At 46.0% G+C, this 17,463-nt stretch overlaps 1 protein-coding gene across 3 annotated transcripts in view; it reads left to right on the forward strand.

Moving 5' to 3' along the window:
- Positions 1-17,463, forward strand: part of CD82 (CD82 molecule) — an 80,774-nt gene that overhangs the window by 44,208 nt on the left and 19,103 nt on the right. For all 3 annotated transcript variants that reach the window (XM_056527767.1, XM_056527766.1, XM_056527768.1), the window contains exon 2: positions 8,993-9,077. In XM_056527767.1, coding sequence (XP_056383742.1) covers positions 9,012-9,077 — 66 coding nt within the window. In that variant the 5' untranslated portion in view covers positions 8,993-9,011. The remainder of the gene's footprint in view (positions 1-8,992; positions 9,078-17,463) is intronic.

A 17,463-nucleotide genomic window follows, 5' to 3' on the forward strand; every position in this document is an offset into this window, starting at 1 on the left:
TGTGATCGTTACCCAGGAGGTATCGGTGACCAGGTGACTTAAGGGTGACCAATGGGACCCCACCAGAGTCTCTCCCATAAAAGCCCTGGGAGGAGTCTCTTCTCTCTCTTAGTTCATGAGTCTTTTTGCTGAGGTGCAGATGAGCCTAAGAGTCTGGAGTCATAGGAGGCCTCAAGTCAAGTCTACAACCACAAGCTACAAGTAAGATAAAGTCACAGCATTGTCAGTCACAAGTCAGTCAAGTCAAAGTCATCTGTCAAGTTAACGTGGCCTGCACTAAATTGCCCCAAACCACTGCAAGTCCTAGCAAGCCCTTATGGTCTCTGAAGTCACTGGTCACCTCCGTGGGCCCAGCTACACTGTATAGACCAGCGGTCTTCAAACTGGGGCCCTCCAGATGTTGCAAAACTACAACTCCCAGCATGCCCGGACAGCCAACGGCTGTTCGGGCATGCTGGGAATTGTAGTTTTGCAACATCTGGAGGGCCACAGTTTGAAGACCACTGGTATAAACTGTACCATCTGTCACTCAGTAAAGCTACTGTTGTCTGTAACTTGGCATCGGAGTCATTATTGCCGCCCAGTGTCTAGCCCAGGATCCAGCAGTATATCTTTGAGTGGTATTGAGGATAAACCACGCCCTGGCGTCACGAATACAAGGGGTTAAAGGGGTATTCCAGACCAAAACTTTTTTTTTTTTATATATCAACTGGCTCCGGAAAGTTAAACAGATTTGTAAATTACTTCTATTAAAAAAAATCTTAATCCTTCCAATAGTTATTAGCTTCTGAAGTTGAGTTGTTGTTTTCTGTCTAACTGCTCTCTGATGACTCACGTCCCGGGAGCTGTGCAGTTCCTATGGGGATATTCTCCCATCATGCACAGCTCCCGGGACGTGACATCCTCATTGAGCAGTTAGACAGAAAACTTCAGAAGCTAATAACTATTGGAAGGATTAAGATTTTTTAATAGAAGTAATTTACAAATCTGTTTAACTTTCCGGAGCCAGTTGAGATATATATGTGTATATATATATATATATATATATATATATATATATATATATAATATTTATATATATATATATATATATATTATATATATATATATATATTATATATATATATTTATATATATATATATATTTATATATATATATATTTATATTATATATATTTATATTATATTATATATATTATATATATTATATATATATATATATATTATATATATATATATATATATTATATATATATATATATATATATATTATATATAAAGGTTTTGCCTGGAATACCCCTTTAATGCCATCTGCCCCTAGGGTAATTCCATCTGCCCTGCATCACACCCCATACCACATTATTAAAGGAAAATACTGAAAAATCTGATTAATAGTGCAAATGATAGAAAGAAGGTTCCTCCTGGTCATCTTGTTAGGCGCAATTGTCTATAGATTGTACTTCAGGCCAGTTATGGGTCCGTTTGCCTTGGTTCCCACCAGGTTGTTAAAGGGACTTACGCTAAAAGATCTGATTAATGGTGCAACAGGTAGAAAGGAGGTTTCCGTTCCCCTTAAAAAACCCCTCGCTAGGAGCACTCGTCTATAGCAGTGGTCTCCAAACTGTTGACCAATGGCTGTCCGGGCATGCTGGGAGTTTTGCCACAGCTGGAGGTCCACAGTTAGGAGGCCACTGGTCTATAGATTGTAGTTTAGGCCACTTTATCTTAGATCCCACCAGGTTGTTAAAGGGACATACAGTGACCCCCTGACCTACGATGGCCCCGACATACGATCATTTCAGCATACGATCACTCTCAGAGGCAGCATCAACATACGATGCTTTTGTATGTCGGGGCCATCGCATATATACGGCTATCCGGCAGCGCAGACTGCTTCAGCTACCACCGGATAGCCGTTTACGGTGCCCTGTGTGGTCCGCTGACGATCACTTACCTGTCCTTGGGGCTCCGGCGCGTCCACTTCAGGATCCCCTGCATCGTCGGCGCTCTCCATCGTCGTCATCACGTCGCTGCGCACGCCGTCCCGTCATCCAATAGGAGCGGCGTGCGTAGCGACGTGATGGCGGCGACGGAGAGCGAGGATGCCGGGGAAGCAGAGGCCTTGCCGGAGCGTGGGGGATGCGGCGACATCGATGGACGGCGACATCCCGGGCAACGGTGACGGTCCGGAGCGGCGGGGACAGGTGAGTACAACTTCCTCTACCAGTGGTCTTCAACCTGCGGACCTCCAGATGTTGCAAAACTACAACTCCCAGCATGCCCGGACAGCCAACGGCTGTCCGGGCATACTGGGAGTTGTAGTTTTGTAACATCTGGAGGTCCGCAGGTTGAAGACCACTAATCTAGGGCATCTTCTTATGGTCTGTCTGGTAACAAAATGCTGATGGATTTCACATAGCAAACAGTGCAATATTAAAGGGGTACTCCGGTGGGAAACAAAATGTTTTCAAATCAACTGGTGCCAGTAAGTAAAACCGATTTTTTTTTTTTTTTTCTTCTTTTTTAATTGCTTTTATTTATTATTCTTAAAGGGGTATTCCCGGAAAAAACTTTTATTGGTGGGTGTTGTAGTATTGAAACATCTGGAGGTCCGCAGGTTGTAGACCACTGTCCCATACTTTACATTGCACGGATCCCTCAACATACGATGGTTTCAACAAACGATGGTCCATTTGGAACGGATTACCATTGTATGTTGAGGGACCACTGTACACCGAAAAATCTGATTAATAGTGCATCTGGAATGAAGGATTTTATGTCTGTGAGTAGTTGCCTCCAAAAATGACAAAAGTCATAAACCTAACACAACCAACCTTCCCTGAATGTTACATTTGCCCAGAGAAGGAAGTGATAGTTGGGCATATATACCATTCAGGAGTAGGGAAAAGCTGGGTGATGACCCTAGTGTGAGCTGTAATGACGTTCACATTTTATATTGTAAATTTTTGACTATTAATCTTCCTCTACAGACCTTCTCCCTTATTAAGATTGGCTACAGATGCAAACCTTTTTGTTTAGTTTCGAGTTGTTTTTTTTTTTTTGTTTTTTTCAAGTTTTTGTAAATATGCCCAAGAAAAATGTCGTTTTATGCTTTTATTACTAGATATTTGGCACTAGAAGGAATGTGCTGGATCGCTGTACGAGGCCCCAGAGTATGTTGTAAGGAGTCTTTATTACGTGCTGCCCTATTAGTCACAGTTTCTTAAAGGGGCACGGCGCACACAACCGAACCTTGCTTGTTATATTGGGACTAGAGATGAGCGAACTTACAGTAAATTCGATTCGTCACGAACTTCTCGGCTCGGCAGTTGATGCCTTATCCTACGTAAATTAGTTCAGCCTTCAGGTGCTCCGGTGGGCTGGAAAAGGTGGATACAGTCCTAGGAAAGAGTCTCCGAGGACTGTATCCACCTTTTCCAGCCCACCGGAGCACCGGAAAGCTGAACTAATTTATGCAGGAAAAGTCATCAACTGCCGAGCCGAGAAGTTCGTGACAAATCGAATTTACTGTAAGTTCGCTCATCTCTAATTGGGACACAATTAATCATTTTTGCTAAAAAATACAAAAATTGTGATCAAATATTCTTTCTGTCAAATAATTCCAAATATACAAATTATAATTTTTATGTGAATTATATCCTAGTGTTTGGAACGTTTTCCCTTTTATCAGTTTTTTTTTTTTCTTTTAATTTAACTTACTAATATAGAGTTGGCACAATTTGTTCTCGCTCGCAGCATAGCCTTTTGTGATTCACCCCTGAACGGAAGTTTTGTAGGCTTCTCATTGTCAGTGTGGTGTTGTATCAGCACCTCCCTGGCTCCTCCCTCTCTTCCGACAGGAAGTAGTGTAGTCCTCTCATTGTAGTGCTGTCTCAACGACTCTGGGCTCCTCCCTCTCTCCTGACAGGAAGTTGTTTAGTCCTCAGTGTGGTGTTGTCTCAGCAGCTCCCCAGGCTAAGCTGTGTTTACACATATCAGGACTTCATGCACACCTGTTGTAGTGTAGAGATCTGTCAAAACGTAACTTTTTTTACTTTTTGGAGAAGAATAAAACTTTTGCAACTTATGCATATCTAAGGACATGGTGCTGCTGTGGTTTTCGTCCTGGTTGTGGTGCCAGCTCGGGGCCTAAAAAGGTCAAGGCCCAACACTATGGGCACCTGTGAAGCATAGTTCCTATTTGAGAAGCCCTATGATGTCCATATGCTATAATAGAGACTGTTTAATATATATATATATATATATATATATATATATATATTTATTAATGTGTGTGTGTGTATATATGTATATATATATATATATATATATATATATATATATATATATATATGTGTATATATATATATATATATATATATATATATATATATAGATCCCCCCCCCCTCATGTTTTTACCATAGAGTTGGGATCTGATGCTGGATTATAAGAATCCGGCTTTGAATTATAGGTGGTGTTTGGAATTAAAGGGGTATTCCAGAATTAATTTTTATGTGACTATGCTACAGGGGCTGTAAAGTTAGTGTAGACCATAATATAGTGTCTGAACCTGTGTGTGACGGTTTTCTCACAATTCTTATGTGGTTTTCACCCCAATATTTATTTTTATCAGCATACAAAAATGTCTGTTGTCTCGGATTTTTCCCAGGTTGCAATGCGGCAGAGACCTGACTCGCTAGTCAGCTGATGACAGGGAGCCTGTCTGCTTCAATGGGGGGAGGGATCAGTCTGCAACTAATGCAACAGCTGTAGGCACCCTGATTGAAAATCACAGGTCTTTCGAATGGATGCAGCTCATTTATGTTTCAATGGGTGGGGTGGCTGATGTGTGGGAGGGAGGAAAATGGAATTGTGGGATTTGTAGTCAAAAAAAGAAAAGTCAAACAGGAAATATCAGTTCACAAAAAGCTAGCCACAGTATTATGGTAATCTCACAGCATAGCCGTTTAGCCCCAAGACAAGTGCAGATCCTTCCTAAGCATGTCCATTACTGTCTGCCAGGTACGTACTAAAATCACCTTATGGGGGAGAACCCCTTTTAAGAAACACATGGTGGCTTTAGAACCCCTTTGAGGACTGGTTCACACTGTTCTGATACAGACACCTTTTTATGTCCATAATAGGACTGCAAGTCCCAGCCTGACGGCCCATCCTTATTACTAAACCTCAGACCAGCGGTTAGGCCTGGACTTGCTGTTCTCATATAGAAATAAAATGGCTCCATATCAGGATAGTGTGAACATAGCCTTAGACGTATTGATACTGGATGAGCACTAGTATTGGACGTTGGGGTCATTTGGACTAAAATAAGTAACAACCCATGGAAGGTACTGGGCAGAACCAATTTCTTGTTCCAGCAGGACTTTATTAGTGATGATTATAGAGATCTTATATAGTTTATAATGGGCATAGGCAGCCATATTGGATTGAGGCTTTTTCCCCAGGCTGCATTATAATAGTGCGGAAATAACCATGACTGGGGGTAGTGTTTAGGGTGAAAGGTCACAGCTTGGTTAAACCAATGTCTCAGTCAAGAGGCAGAATGGGCGTCCGCCTATGTCCATATGCCGTATCCTCCGCCTGTGATAATCGGATTATTTGCCCATCCTGGACGCCTGGCTTTGTGTCTGCCCATTTGTTATGTGCCTGTCGTCTGCCTGGGAACGCAGCCTCGTCGAAGTTCATTTCCATAGACTTAAAAGGAGCCGAGACATAAAGGAGGGCACAGACCTGCAGCTGCCAGACTGGGCTCTTGTGCAGCTTTTGTTGGTCGCCCCCGTGGCTTGGGACAGAGGGAGCGCTCCTCTTATGGGGGAGCACAGAGGCCTCATTGTTCCCCCTCCTGTGTCCCATCCCCTTGTGACACAATCCTTATAATGACTGGCTGCAGTGGGACATCGGGGACAATGGACAGGCCCCTCCACTATACAAACAAGTGCCTGCAGCTCCTCCAGCCTCCGCACTCACACCCCTGCCCGGCCATCCTGGGGTGGACTCTAAATTATGACTGAATCCACCAGACTGAGTGATATGGGGGAATAGGGGGGTTTCTATCAGTTTACAGTTAAATAAATATATGTAGTATCCAGGAAAATAACGAATAGGGTTCCCAGATAAGTCCCATAATATAGTTCTCTTGTAAAGGCTGCCCATGTAGTGTCATACAATGCCCTGATAAACAGTGCCACAACGTTATCATACAGTGCCCTGATAAACAGTGCCATAACGTTATCATACAGTGCCCTGATAAACAGTGCCACAACGTTATCATACAGTGCCCTGATAAACAGTGCCACAACGTTATCATACAGTGCCCTGATAAACAGTGCCACAACGTTATCATACAGTGCCCTGATAAACAGTGCCACAACGTTATCATACAGTGCCCTGATAAACAGTGCCACAACGTTATCATACAGTGCCCTGATAAACAGTGCCACAACGTTATCATACAGTGCCCTGATAAACAGTGCCACAACGTTATCATACAGTGCCCTGATAAACAGTGCCACAACGTTATCATACAGTGCCCTGATAAACAGTGCCACAACATTATCATACAGTGCCCTGATAAACAGTGCCACAACGTTATCATACAGTGCCCTGATAAACAGTGCCATAACGTTATCATACAGTGCCCTGATAAACAGTGCCACAACATTATCATACAGTGCCCTGATAAACAGTGCCACAACGTTATCATACAGTGCCCTGATAAACAGTGCCACAACGTTATCATACAGTGCCCTGATAAACAGTGCCACAACGTTATCATACAGTGCCCTGATAAACAGTGCCATAACGTTATCATACAGTGCCCTGATAAACAGTGCCACAACGTTATCATACAGTGCCCTGATAAACAGTGCCACAACGTTATCATACAGTGCCCTGATAAACAGTGCCATAACGTTATCATACAGTGCCCTGATAAACAGTGCCACAACGTTATCATACAGTGCCCTGATAAACAGTGCCACAACGTTATCATACAGTGCCCTGATAAACAGTGCCATAACGTTATCATACAGTGCCCTGATAAACAGTGCCACAACGTTATCATACAGTGCCCTGATAAACAGTGCCACAACGTTATCATACAGTGCCCTGATAAACAGTGCCACAACGTTATCATACAGTGCTCAGATAATCATTGTTTTAGGCAGGCCACCTCCTCTTCCCCCATCCCTCCAGTCTCCTCTTCCCCCATGCCCTTCGGTCTCCTCTTCCCCCATGCCCTCCGATCTCCTCTTCTCCCCCCCCCCCATGCCCTCCGGTCCCCTCTTCTCTTCCCCCCCCCCCCCCCCATGCCCTCCGGTCTCCTCTGCCCCCATGCCCTCCGGTCTTCTCTTCCCCCATGCCCTCCGGTCTCCTCTGCCCCCATGCCCTCCGGTCTCCTCTGCCCCCATGCCCTCCGGTCTCCTCTGCCCCCATGCCCTCCGGTCTCCTCTGCCCCCATGCCCTCCGGTCTCCTCTTTCCCCATGCCCTCCGGTCTCCTCTGCCCCCATGCCCTCCGGTCTCCTCTGCCCCCATGCCCTCCGGTCTCCTCTGCCCCCATGCCCTCCGGTCTCCTCTGCCCCCATGCCCTCCGGTCTCCTCTGCCCCCATGCCCTCCGGTCTCCTCTTTCCCCATGCCCTCCGGTCTCCTCTTTCCCCATGCCCTCCGGTCTCCTCTTTCCCCATGCCCTCCGGTCTCCTCTTTCCCCATGCCCTCCGGTCTCCTCTTTCCCCATGCCCTCCGGTCTCCTCTTTCCCCATGCCCTCCGGTCTCCTCTTTCCCCATGCCCTCCGGTCTCCTCTTCCCCCATGCCCTCCGGTCTCCTCTGCCCCCCCCCATGCCCTCCGGTCTCCTCTGCCCCCCCCCATGCCCTCCGGTCTCCTCTGCCCCCCCCCATGCCCTCCGGTCTCCTCTGCCCCCCCCATGCCCTCGGGTCTCCTCTGCCCCCTCCATGCCCTCCGGTCTCCTCTGCCCCCCCCATGCCCTCCGGTCTCCTCTGCCCCCCCCCATGCCCTCCGGTCTCCTCTGCCCCCCCCCCATGCCCTCCGGTCTCCTCTGCCCCCCCCCATGCCCTCAGGTCTCCTCTGCCCCCCCCCTTCCAGCCTCCTCTGCCCCCTGTGAGCTATAAGCTAGTGAAGTGCATGGCAGTTCTCCTCACTCCCCGGCTTTCACTGACACCCGACTTGTGAGGTCCAGGCCAGTCTATAGATTGTACAATATGGACACAAAGCAATTGCCAATAAGTGACGGTTCCACCTTTTATTCCCTAATGTGTGTTATGGTCGACTTGGCTAAAACCTGGGTGTTTTAAATTAGGGTGTAATGAAGTGAGTGACGCCCGTTCCCCGGGCTGTGCAGTGTCTGAGCTTGTTCTGCAGGTAACACTGCATGTCCTGCATTATAGCACTGCCTGCCATGGGATCCTGCAGATGAAATTAACGCTTTCCTGGACGCTTCACAGTGCAAGTGCATAACCAATGGGTTCACCATAATGGGCAGATAATTACGTACTGTCGCTTTAAGGCAATCCTCAATGTATAAAATACATTACCTCAGAGTTTCCAAAACAGTGTGCCTCCAGCTGTTGCAAAACTACAACTCCCAGCATGCCCGGACAGCCGTATGCTGTCCGGGCATGCTGGAAGTTATTGTTTTGCAACAGCTGGAGGTCCACTCTTTGGAGAAAACTGATGTAAATAGTGAATATTTAATTAATTCACTGACAGCAAACAGAGATCTTAACTAAGGTGACGCAATACATATGCAAAGCGCATTTCATATTTGCTGAACTTTTCATTTGCTTTTATTTGCATAAACTCGAGTTCACACAGCGCTTTTAGTGAACTCATCCTTAAATGGGGAACGTTTCTGTGTGGACTATTAGCTGTGTGTGTATATATATATATATATATATATATATATATATATATATATGACCTTATTAACCCTTTTAAATCTTCTTTCTCCGCAGATTGCGAAACACTGAGAAAATGGCGAGCGGAGGCTGCATGAAAGTGATCAAATACTTCCTCTTCTTATTTAACCTCCTGTTTTTCGTAAGTACCAACATGGGGGAGGGTATCCTTTTAAAGGCCGCAGATCATAACAGCTGATAACAGAGAATAATAACATAAACATAGGGTATTCTAGAGAAACAACTTTTTTAAACAGATTTGTAAATTACTTTTATTGAAAAATCTTAATCCTTCCAGTACTTATCAGCTGCTGTATGCTCCACAGGAAGTTATGTGGTTCTTTCCAGTCTGACCACAGTGCTCTCTGCTGACACCTCTGTCTGTGTCAGGAACTGTCCAGAGCAGGTGCACATCCTAACAGCAAACCTATCCTGCACAGGACCGTTCCTGAAACAGACAGAGGTGTCAGCAGAGAGCACTGTGGTCAGACTGGAAAGAACTATACAACTTCCTGTGGAGCATACAACAGCTGATAAGTACTGGAAGGATTAAGATTTTTAATAAGAAGTAATTTACAAATCTGTTTAACTTTCAGGCACCAGTTGATTTAAAAAAAAGTTTTTCTCTCTGGAGTACCCCTTTAAGGTGCGTGGTGTTAGGTCACAGCCGCTCGTGTTTTTCTCCTCCACACCCTTTTCCTCATGGCCGTTTATCAGGGCACCCATTGTTTTCTTAATTGCAAATTTATTTTTTAACTTGCGTCACGTCTTGCATATTAAACCAGTCCAACTGAGACGCATGTGGTGCTGGGGGCTGGAGCACTGTCAGTACATAGACATACATGGGCACTGTGGGGTGGATTATCTGTTCGGTCAGCATTAGTAGAGGATGGCATCTGTAGGGCACCAGTCTGACAACCCAGTAGAAGAGATGTATGTAGTAGAAATAGGTAGAATCAGGGGGAAGAAGAGACTCTTATCTATTGATGCAAGTTATTGGGTCCTGGTGGGTCTAATGTCCAGACCCCGGAGGAACATAGTGGTGTCTGAATGTACTGATCTCTATACAATGGCCACATAATGACCTCTTCATATACCTCTATTAATGGGGCTACTGAATGGATAAGGAAACTGCAGGGTTCCCCAACCTGAAAGTCAGCTCGGAGAACAGAACAATGACACACAGATACTTGGGGTTCAGGGTAATAACAGATACTTGGGGTTCAGGGTAATAACAGATACTTTGGGTACAGGATAATAATAGATACTTGGGGTACAGGATAATAACAGATACTTTGGGTACAGGATAATAACAGATACTTTGGGTACAGGATAATAAGATACTTGGGGTACAGGAGGATGACACTTGGGGTACAGGATACTAACAGATACTTTGGGTACAGGAGGATGACACTTGGGGTACAGGAGGATGACACTTGGGGTACAGGAGGATGACACTTGGGGTACAGGAGGATGACACTTGGGGTACAGGAGGATGACACTTGGGGTACAGGAGGATGACACTTGGGGTACAGGAGGATGACACTTGGGGTACAGGAGGATGACACTTGGGGTACAGGAGGATGACACTTGGGGTACAGGAGGATGACACTTGGGGTACAGGAGGATGACACTTGGGGTACAGGAGGATGACACTTGGGGTACAGGAGGATGACACTTGGGGTGCAGGAGGATGACACTTGGGGTGCAGGAGGATGACACTTGGGGTGCAGGAGGATGACACTTGGGGTGCAGGAGGATGACACTTGGGGTGCAGGAGGATGACACTTGGGGTGCAGGAGGATGACACTTGGGGTGCAGGAGGATGACACTTGGGGTGCAGGAGGATGACACTTGGGGTGCAGGAGGATGACACTTGGGGTGCAGGAGGATGACACTTGGGGTGCAGGAGGATGACACTTGGGGTGCAGGAGGATGACACTTGGGGTGCAGGAGGATGACACTTGGGGTGCAGGAGGATGACACTTGGGGTGCAGGAGGATGACACTTGGGGTGCAGGAGGATGACACTTGGGGTGCAGGAGGATGACACTTGGGGTGCAGGAGGATGACACTTGGGGTGCAGGAGGATGACACTTGGGGTGCAGGAGGATGACACTTGGGGTGCAGGAGGATGACACTTGGGGTGCAGGAGGATGACACTTGGGGTGCAGGAGGATGACACTTGGGGTGCAGGAGGATGACACTTGGGGTGCAGGAGGATGACACTTGGGGTGCAGGAGGATGACACTTGGGGTGCAGGAGGATGACACTTGGGGTGCAGGAGGATGACACTTGGGGCGCAGGAGGATGACACTGACACTATATCTATTGCTGCTCTCACCCTCCTATTGCCCTTGTGAATGTCAGTATTTACTGAAGTTCTAACATTCTATTTATGAACCAGGAAGCCCAGGATGAGCAGTATCTCTTCTCAGTCTATATATATATATTCCCAGCAGTGTGAAGTATCCCGGGGCCTGTGTTCTGTAATGTAGATGGATTGCAGTGGGAAGTTGCGCAGTTTTTGGAGTCGGTATCTGTCCTCTTGTCTGCTCACAATGAGGAGGAGATAAGACTCGTGATCTATGGCTTCCTGTTACCAAACGTCTCTACACAATAATCTGCTGTTTACTTGTCATCCCTGTGTCTGTGCAGGAAATGTGCTGTACCAGAGGCAAGCAGAAGGGGCGCCGTCACCAAAAATGACATCCTTGAATGTGCCCTAATATTCCAGTGGAGAAAGGGCACCCCAATATAATGGATTCTCCCCTTACTGTCATACATTGCTGTCTCCTAGTCTAATATTTTGCTACAATGTGTCAGTGCAGATAAAACGTGTCAACCTGGAGTCTCCGGAGTAACTGGCTACAATTCGATCCGGGAAGTATTTGGTCCGTGCAGGTTTTAACCCCTGGATGTTACAAAAAAGGTGTTACAATTTGTCGTCATTCTCAAGATCTCTGTTTGCTGTCAGTTAGGGTCAACACCTTTCTTGCAGAAAAAAATACCGTCCATGCTTATTTGCATAATTAATTATGTATGCGTGACATCACAGGATACACATATGCGGGGGGAATTTTGTCCTATTCTGACCCCTATAATTTTGTTATTTCTCCTTATACGGGGCCTGTATGAGGGTTATTTTTTTGCGCCCCGATCTGTAGTTTTTAACAGAACCATTTTAGTTTTGATGTGACTTTTTGATCACTTTTTTTCTAATTAAATTCGGGAGTTGCAGTTAGTTACTAACTACAACTCCCAGCATGCCCTGATACAGCCTGTGGTGCAGCAGCTGCCCCAAACGAAAACTACAACTCCCAGCATGTTGGACTATATAGTAGTATATAGTATAGGTCAGTGTTTCCCAACCAGGTGCCTCCAGCTGTTGCAAAACTACAACTCCCAGCATGTTGGACTATATAGTAGTATATAGTATAGGTCAGTGTTTCCAAACCAGATGCCTCCAGCTGTTGCAAAACTACAACTCCCAGCATGTTGGACTATATTGTACAGTAGTATATAGTATAGGTTAGTGTTTTCCAACCAGGGGTGCCTCCAGCTTTTGCAAAACTACAACTCCCAGCATATTGGACTATATAGTAGTATATAGTATAGGTCAGTGTTTCCCAACCAGGGGTGCCTCCAGCTGTTGCAAAACTACAACTCCCAGCATGTTGGACTTTATAGTAGTATATAGTATAGGTCAGTGTTTCTCAACCAGGGGTGCCTCCAGCTGTTGCAAAACTACAACTCCCAGCATGTTGGACTATATAGTAGTATATAGTATAGGTCAATGTTTCCCAACCAGGGGTGCCTCCAGCTTTTGCAAAACTACAACTCCCAGCATGTTGGACTTTATAGTAGTATATAGTATAGGTCAGTGTTTCTCAACCAGGGGTGCCTCCAGCTGTTGCAAAACTACAACTCCCAGCATGCCCGGACAGCCGTTGGCTTTCCGGGCATGCTGAAAGTTGTAGTTTTGCAACAGCTGTAGGTGCTCTGGTTGGGTAACACTGGTATAGTATATGGTGCAACATTCCGGGAGTTGGAGGATTGGTTGCATAAATACCGACTATTTTTAATATAAAAATACCGTCAGGGTGGCCAAAATACCGGCCAGGTGCCAACCCTACTGTCAGTGAGTGGAGAAAAAAAGATAATTTACAGCTTCCGCGTCAGTTCTGATATCACACAAGAACGGCTGCTGGAACAGAAGAATTTCCAATTTGTTTGCGCCAAAGAAGGAGAAATCGCTCGCTGCGGCTGCGAAGGGTTAATCGCGGCTGTGTGTGCATCTGTTCAGACATTCCTGCAGCACGGACAGAGAACAGCTGTGGGATCGGCCTGGAGTGCTGTGCTGGCTGCGCGGAGCGGGATGAGGCGGAGGGGTGTTGGATACGAAGCGGCTGCCCCCCAAAGAGACAGCTGGACCCATCCTGGGAATTTAGGGAATGTGTGTCTTTCTTATGATGGACTTCCTTCAAGGGAGAACTTAACCCTTTTTGCGCCGACGCTCCCACATGACTCTAGAGCTGTGGGCTCCCGAGTCGTTGGCATCGTACGATAAGTTTCCTGGCAGCCGCCGCCGCAGCGCTGAACCGGTCTTGGCGGTGGGAAGCTAAGGGTCCATCCCCTGAAGACAGGGCCGCCTGGCATACAGAACAGAGGGATGGAGCACAGAATGGAAAGTTCTCTACGTTTTCTAGTGTAGCTTCAGTCAATTCTCTTTTTCAAGATCTCCGCTTGTTGTCAGTAAAGGGGAACATTCACTAGTTACAGCCGGTATAGTCCTAATACAGTTGTTTTCAAGCTGTAACTATAGGGGGACCTAGAGCTGTGGCAGCTGCTCCTTCTACCACAGTAAGAGACAACCTAGTAGTGTATAGTGATTAAAGGCCCTGATAGAGGCGCAAGAATGAGCGCTATCTATGTGACTGGCACTTGCTTTCTGAGCCTACACGTGGCAGCTGGGCTGCACAAACTACCTCCAGATCATCGCTTTAGGCTGGGCCGATCGCTGCCGGATGACGCGGGGCCGATCGCTGACGAGAGACGCTCGGCCGATCGCTGCCGGGCGACGCGGGGCCGATCGCTGCCGGGCGACGCGGGGCCGATCGCTGCCGGGCGACGCGGGGCCGATCGCTGCCGGGCGACGCGGGGCCGATCGCTGCCGGGCGACGCGGGGCCGATCGCTGCCGGCCGACGCGGGGCCGATCGCTGCCGGGCGACGCGGGGCCGATCGCTGCCGGGCGACGCGGGGCCGATCGCTGCCGGGCGACGCGGGGCCGATCGCTGCCGGGCGACGCGGGGCCGATCGCTCTCTCTTGTTCCTGAGGTCCAGTGCAGTCGTCTCAGTGTTTGTGTCCGGAGCATTGGAGGCCTCAAGCCTAAAGTCTGCAGCCACCTGTCAATTACAAGTAATCCAAAGTCATCTAATCGTCAGTCATCAAGTCAGACAAGTCAAGTCTACTGTCTAGTCACCGTGGCCTGCACTAAAGTCAGTCTAACTACTGCAAGTCCCAGCAATCCTGCGAGGTCCCCCTGTGTCACTGGTCACCTCCTCGGGCTCTGGCCGTAACTTGGCGTCGGTGTCTTCATTGCCCACCGTGCCTAGCCCAGGACCAGCGGTGTTACCTTCAGGTGGTTAAGGCTAAACCACGCCCTGGCATCACGGCAAGAAGGGGTTAATAACATCTGCCCCTTGGGTTATAACATCTACCCTGCACCTCACACCCTGACACCACATATCCAATACACAGTGATTCGGCTTTAAAGGGATATTCCAGGAAAAAACTTTTTTTTATATATATCAACTGGCTCCAGAAAGTTAAACAGATTTGTAAATTACTTCTATTAAAAAATCTTAATCCTTCCAATAATTATCAGATGCTGAAGTTGAGTTGTTCTTTTCTGTCTGGCAACAGTGCTCTCTGCTGACATCTCTGCTTGTCTCAGGAACTGCACAGAGTAGAAGAGGTTTGCTATGGGGATTTGCTTCTACTCTGGACAGTTCCCGAGACACGTGTCATCAGAGAGCACTTAGACAGAAAAGAACAACTCAACTTCAGCACCTCATAAGTAGTGAAAGGATTAAGATTTTTTTAATAGAAGTAATTTACTAATCTGTTTAACTTTCTGGAGTCAGTTGATATGTAAAAAAGTTTATTTTTTCCTGGAATACCCCTTTAAACCCCATGTATACACGCTTGCATCTTGCAATAGTTTTGCCGATTCTGCTGAATGCGAACAAACGTAAAACCACAAGTAACTTCTATTTTTGTCGTTCTCTTCCCCAGTCAATGGTTACGATTTCCAGATATGACTGATACAGTAAAGTTTAATTTCTGTGACCTTTCCTGGTTTGGTTTTTGCATGGGGCAGAATGCAAACAGCAGTGTGAATCCGGAGACGTGTCGGCATATGGCGGCGCTATGCAGGAATCGGGAGGGATGTGGCAGAGCAGCTGCTATCCATGTGAGCGCAGGACGTCCGCGTCATGTGTGTTCTGAGCCGATGGCGATGAGAGTATCAGGCGCTTAACATCCCTTAGGGCAGGTGCATCATCAGGTTATCCTCTACAGCAGTGCCATCTAGTTGTGGTGGGACAACAACTCCCAGCATGCACGGACAGCCAACACTTGCAAAGCCACAGTGTACAGTCACTATAGTGGTCACTGAACCAGTGGGATAAAATGCTATATAAATGCTGATAATATGCCGGGCTTGCTGGGAGTTGTAGTCCCACAACAGCTAAACTTCTACAGATTACAGACTACTGCTTAAAGGGATGTATACAGAGAAATTGGAGTTATAACACCACCTTAAGTATAAACGTATAAATCTTTATTGAAAATGTTTTACATAAAAAACATATAGATGCAAAAAAGTGAAGTATTGCAATGGAAATCCAACACAGAAATATCTGGCGCAGAGTAAGAATAATACATACAAATGAGTACATAGAAATTGTCCACACCCTGTATATAGCAATCTATGGAATAATACAGTTTAGCCACTGTGGGCTATCCATACAAATGCTGCATAATAATGTATCAGGATTAGCTAGTAATATAACCCAGAGCTGGTATATAGCCAGGTCTGAGAGTGCATAGTGAAATACAATGATATTGGGGACAACATGTCTAAGTATTCAGTGAGAATCAATATGTAACTTACCCATGTGGGATAACGAACTCTGCAACCGACCCCTACGATCGTTTCGGTTTCCCTTTTTCAAGAGGTACTGACTATGTGAGTGGTGTGGTGGTTTATATGTGTTGCCATAATGATGTAAATTACCTACAGCGGTGTGGAGATTCTATCGGCGCCTGCGCCATGTCCCGCCGGAACAAAAGGCTGGCCCCACTTCCGGCGTCTACGTCCATCTGCGCAGGACCGAGAAACAGTGTTCCCGGGCATGCGCACTGGACTCCAGTCGCTTCGGAGGGCCGCGTCACTGGCGAAGAACACGGCGCAGGCGCACTGGACATCGCACCGCTGAGAAGAATGTCCTAAGTAATCACTGCATTCACCATGCACTCGCTTACATACCTGGAGGATCAGAAAAATATACAAGTGAGAAAAGGACATAAAATAACATAATCACAAAATCATATTAGTGTATCAAAAATACAGAGTACAAGAAAGGCTGGTTATAAACAATCAAGTGCAAAAAATATATAAAAAATATGTAAAAAAAGGGGGGATAAAAAATATATTAATATAAGTTGTATTTTATAATGTGTGATGGTGAATATAAAATGTGATACACATGAGGATCCAAACTGTGATCATATAAATAATCTAAGTGTCTCAACCACTAAAATATATGTAGCTGACTAGTGAAAAATATATTATAATAATTGGTGAAATGAATGTGTACCGTGAATACACCAAGCTGCAAGCGAAAAAGAGGGTGGATGCAGGGAATATAATATTTTCATATCCACTGATGGTTCCTTATGGACCGAATGGGTAATACAGTACTGCCAACATCTAAACCAAACCAAGACACCTTGTAGAACCATGTGAGATGGGTCCTAGAAAATAAACTCAAGAATGTTCTGTTAACAAACAAACTGTTAAAATTGGACACACATGGTAAAAACTATATTAAAAACAATATTGGAGACAGACGGATATAGTTTGCCTATATATTTAAAGTAAGGGACGCTGCACAATAGATCCCGTGCTAAATTACGTAACACCCCAATAGTATCCTGGGGTATACAGAGTGTGGGGTTGAATCAAAAAGATTTAAACCACATGAGGAGGGAGAGAAATTAAAAAGTAGAGAGTTCACCCCCCCCAGTATACCCTATCTAGGGAATTGAATCGGCCATAAATTTACTATGACTAATAGATATGGAGATTTTAAACTGCAAGCCAAGAGAGTACAAACAAGACCATCTACCACTGGGAGAGAGATGCTACTATAGAGTCTCAATATCTAAGAATAATAATAATAATTCTTATGCTATAAAAAAGGGGAAAAGCTCAATTGCTCATTGAGTCCATTAGGGACCA

This window comes from Hyla sarda, chromosome 6 (assembly GCF_029499605.1).
Source record: "Hyla sarda isolate aHylSar1 chromosome 6, aHylSar1.hap1, whole genome shotgun sequence".
Classification (NCBI taxonomy): Eukaryota; Metazoa; Chordata; class Amphibia; order Anura; family Hylidae; genus Hyla; species Hyla sarda.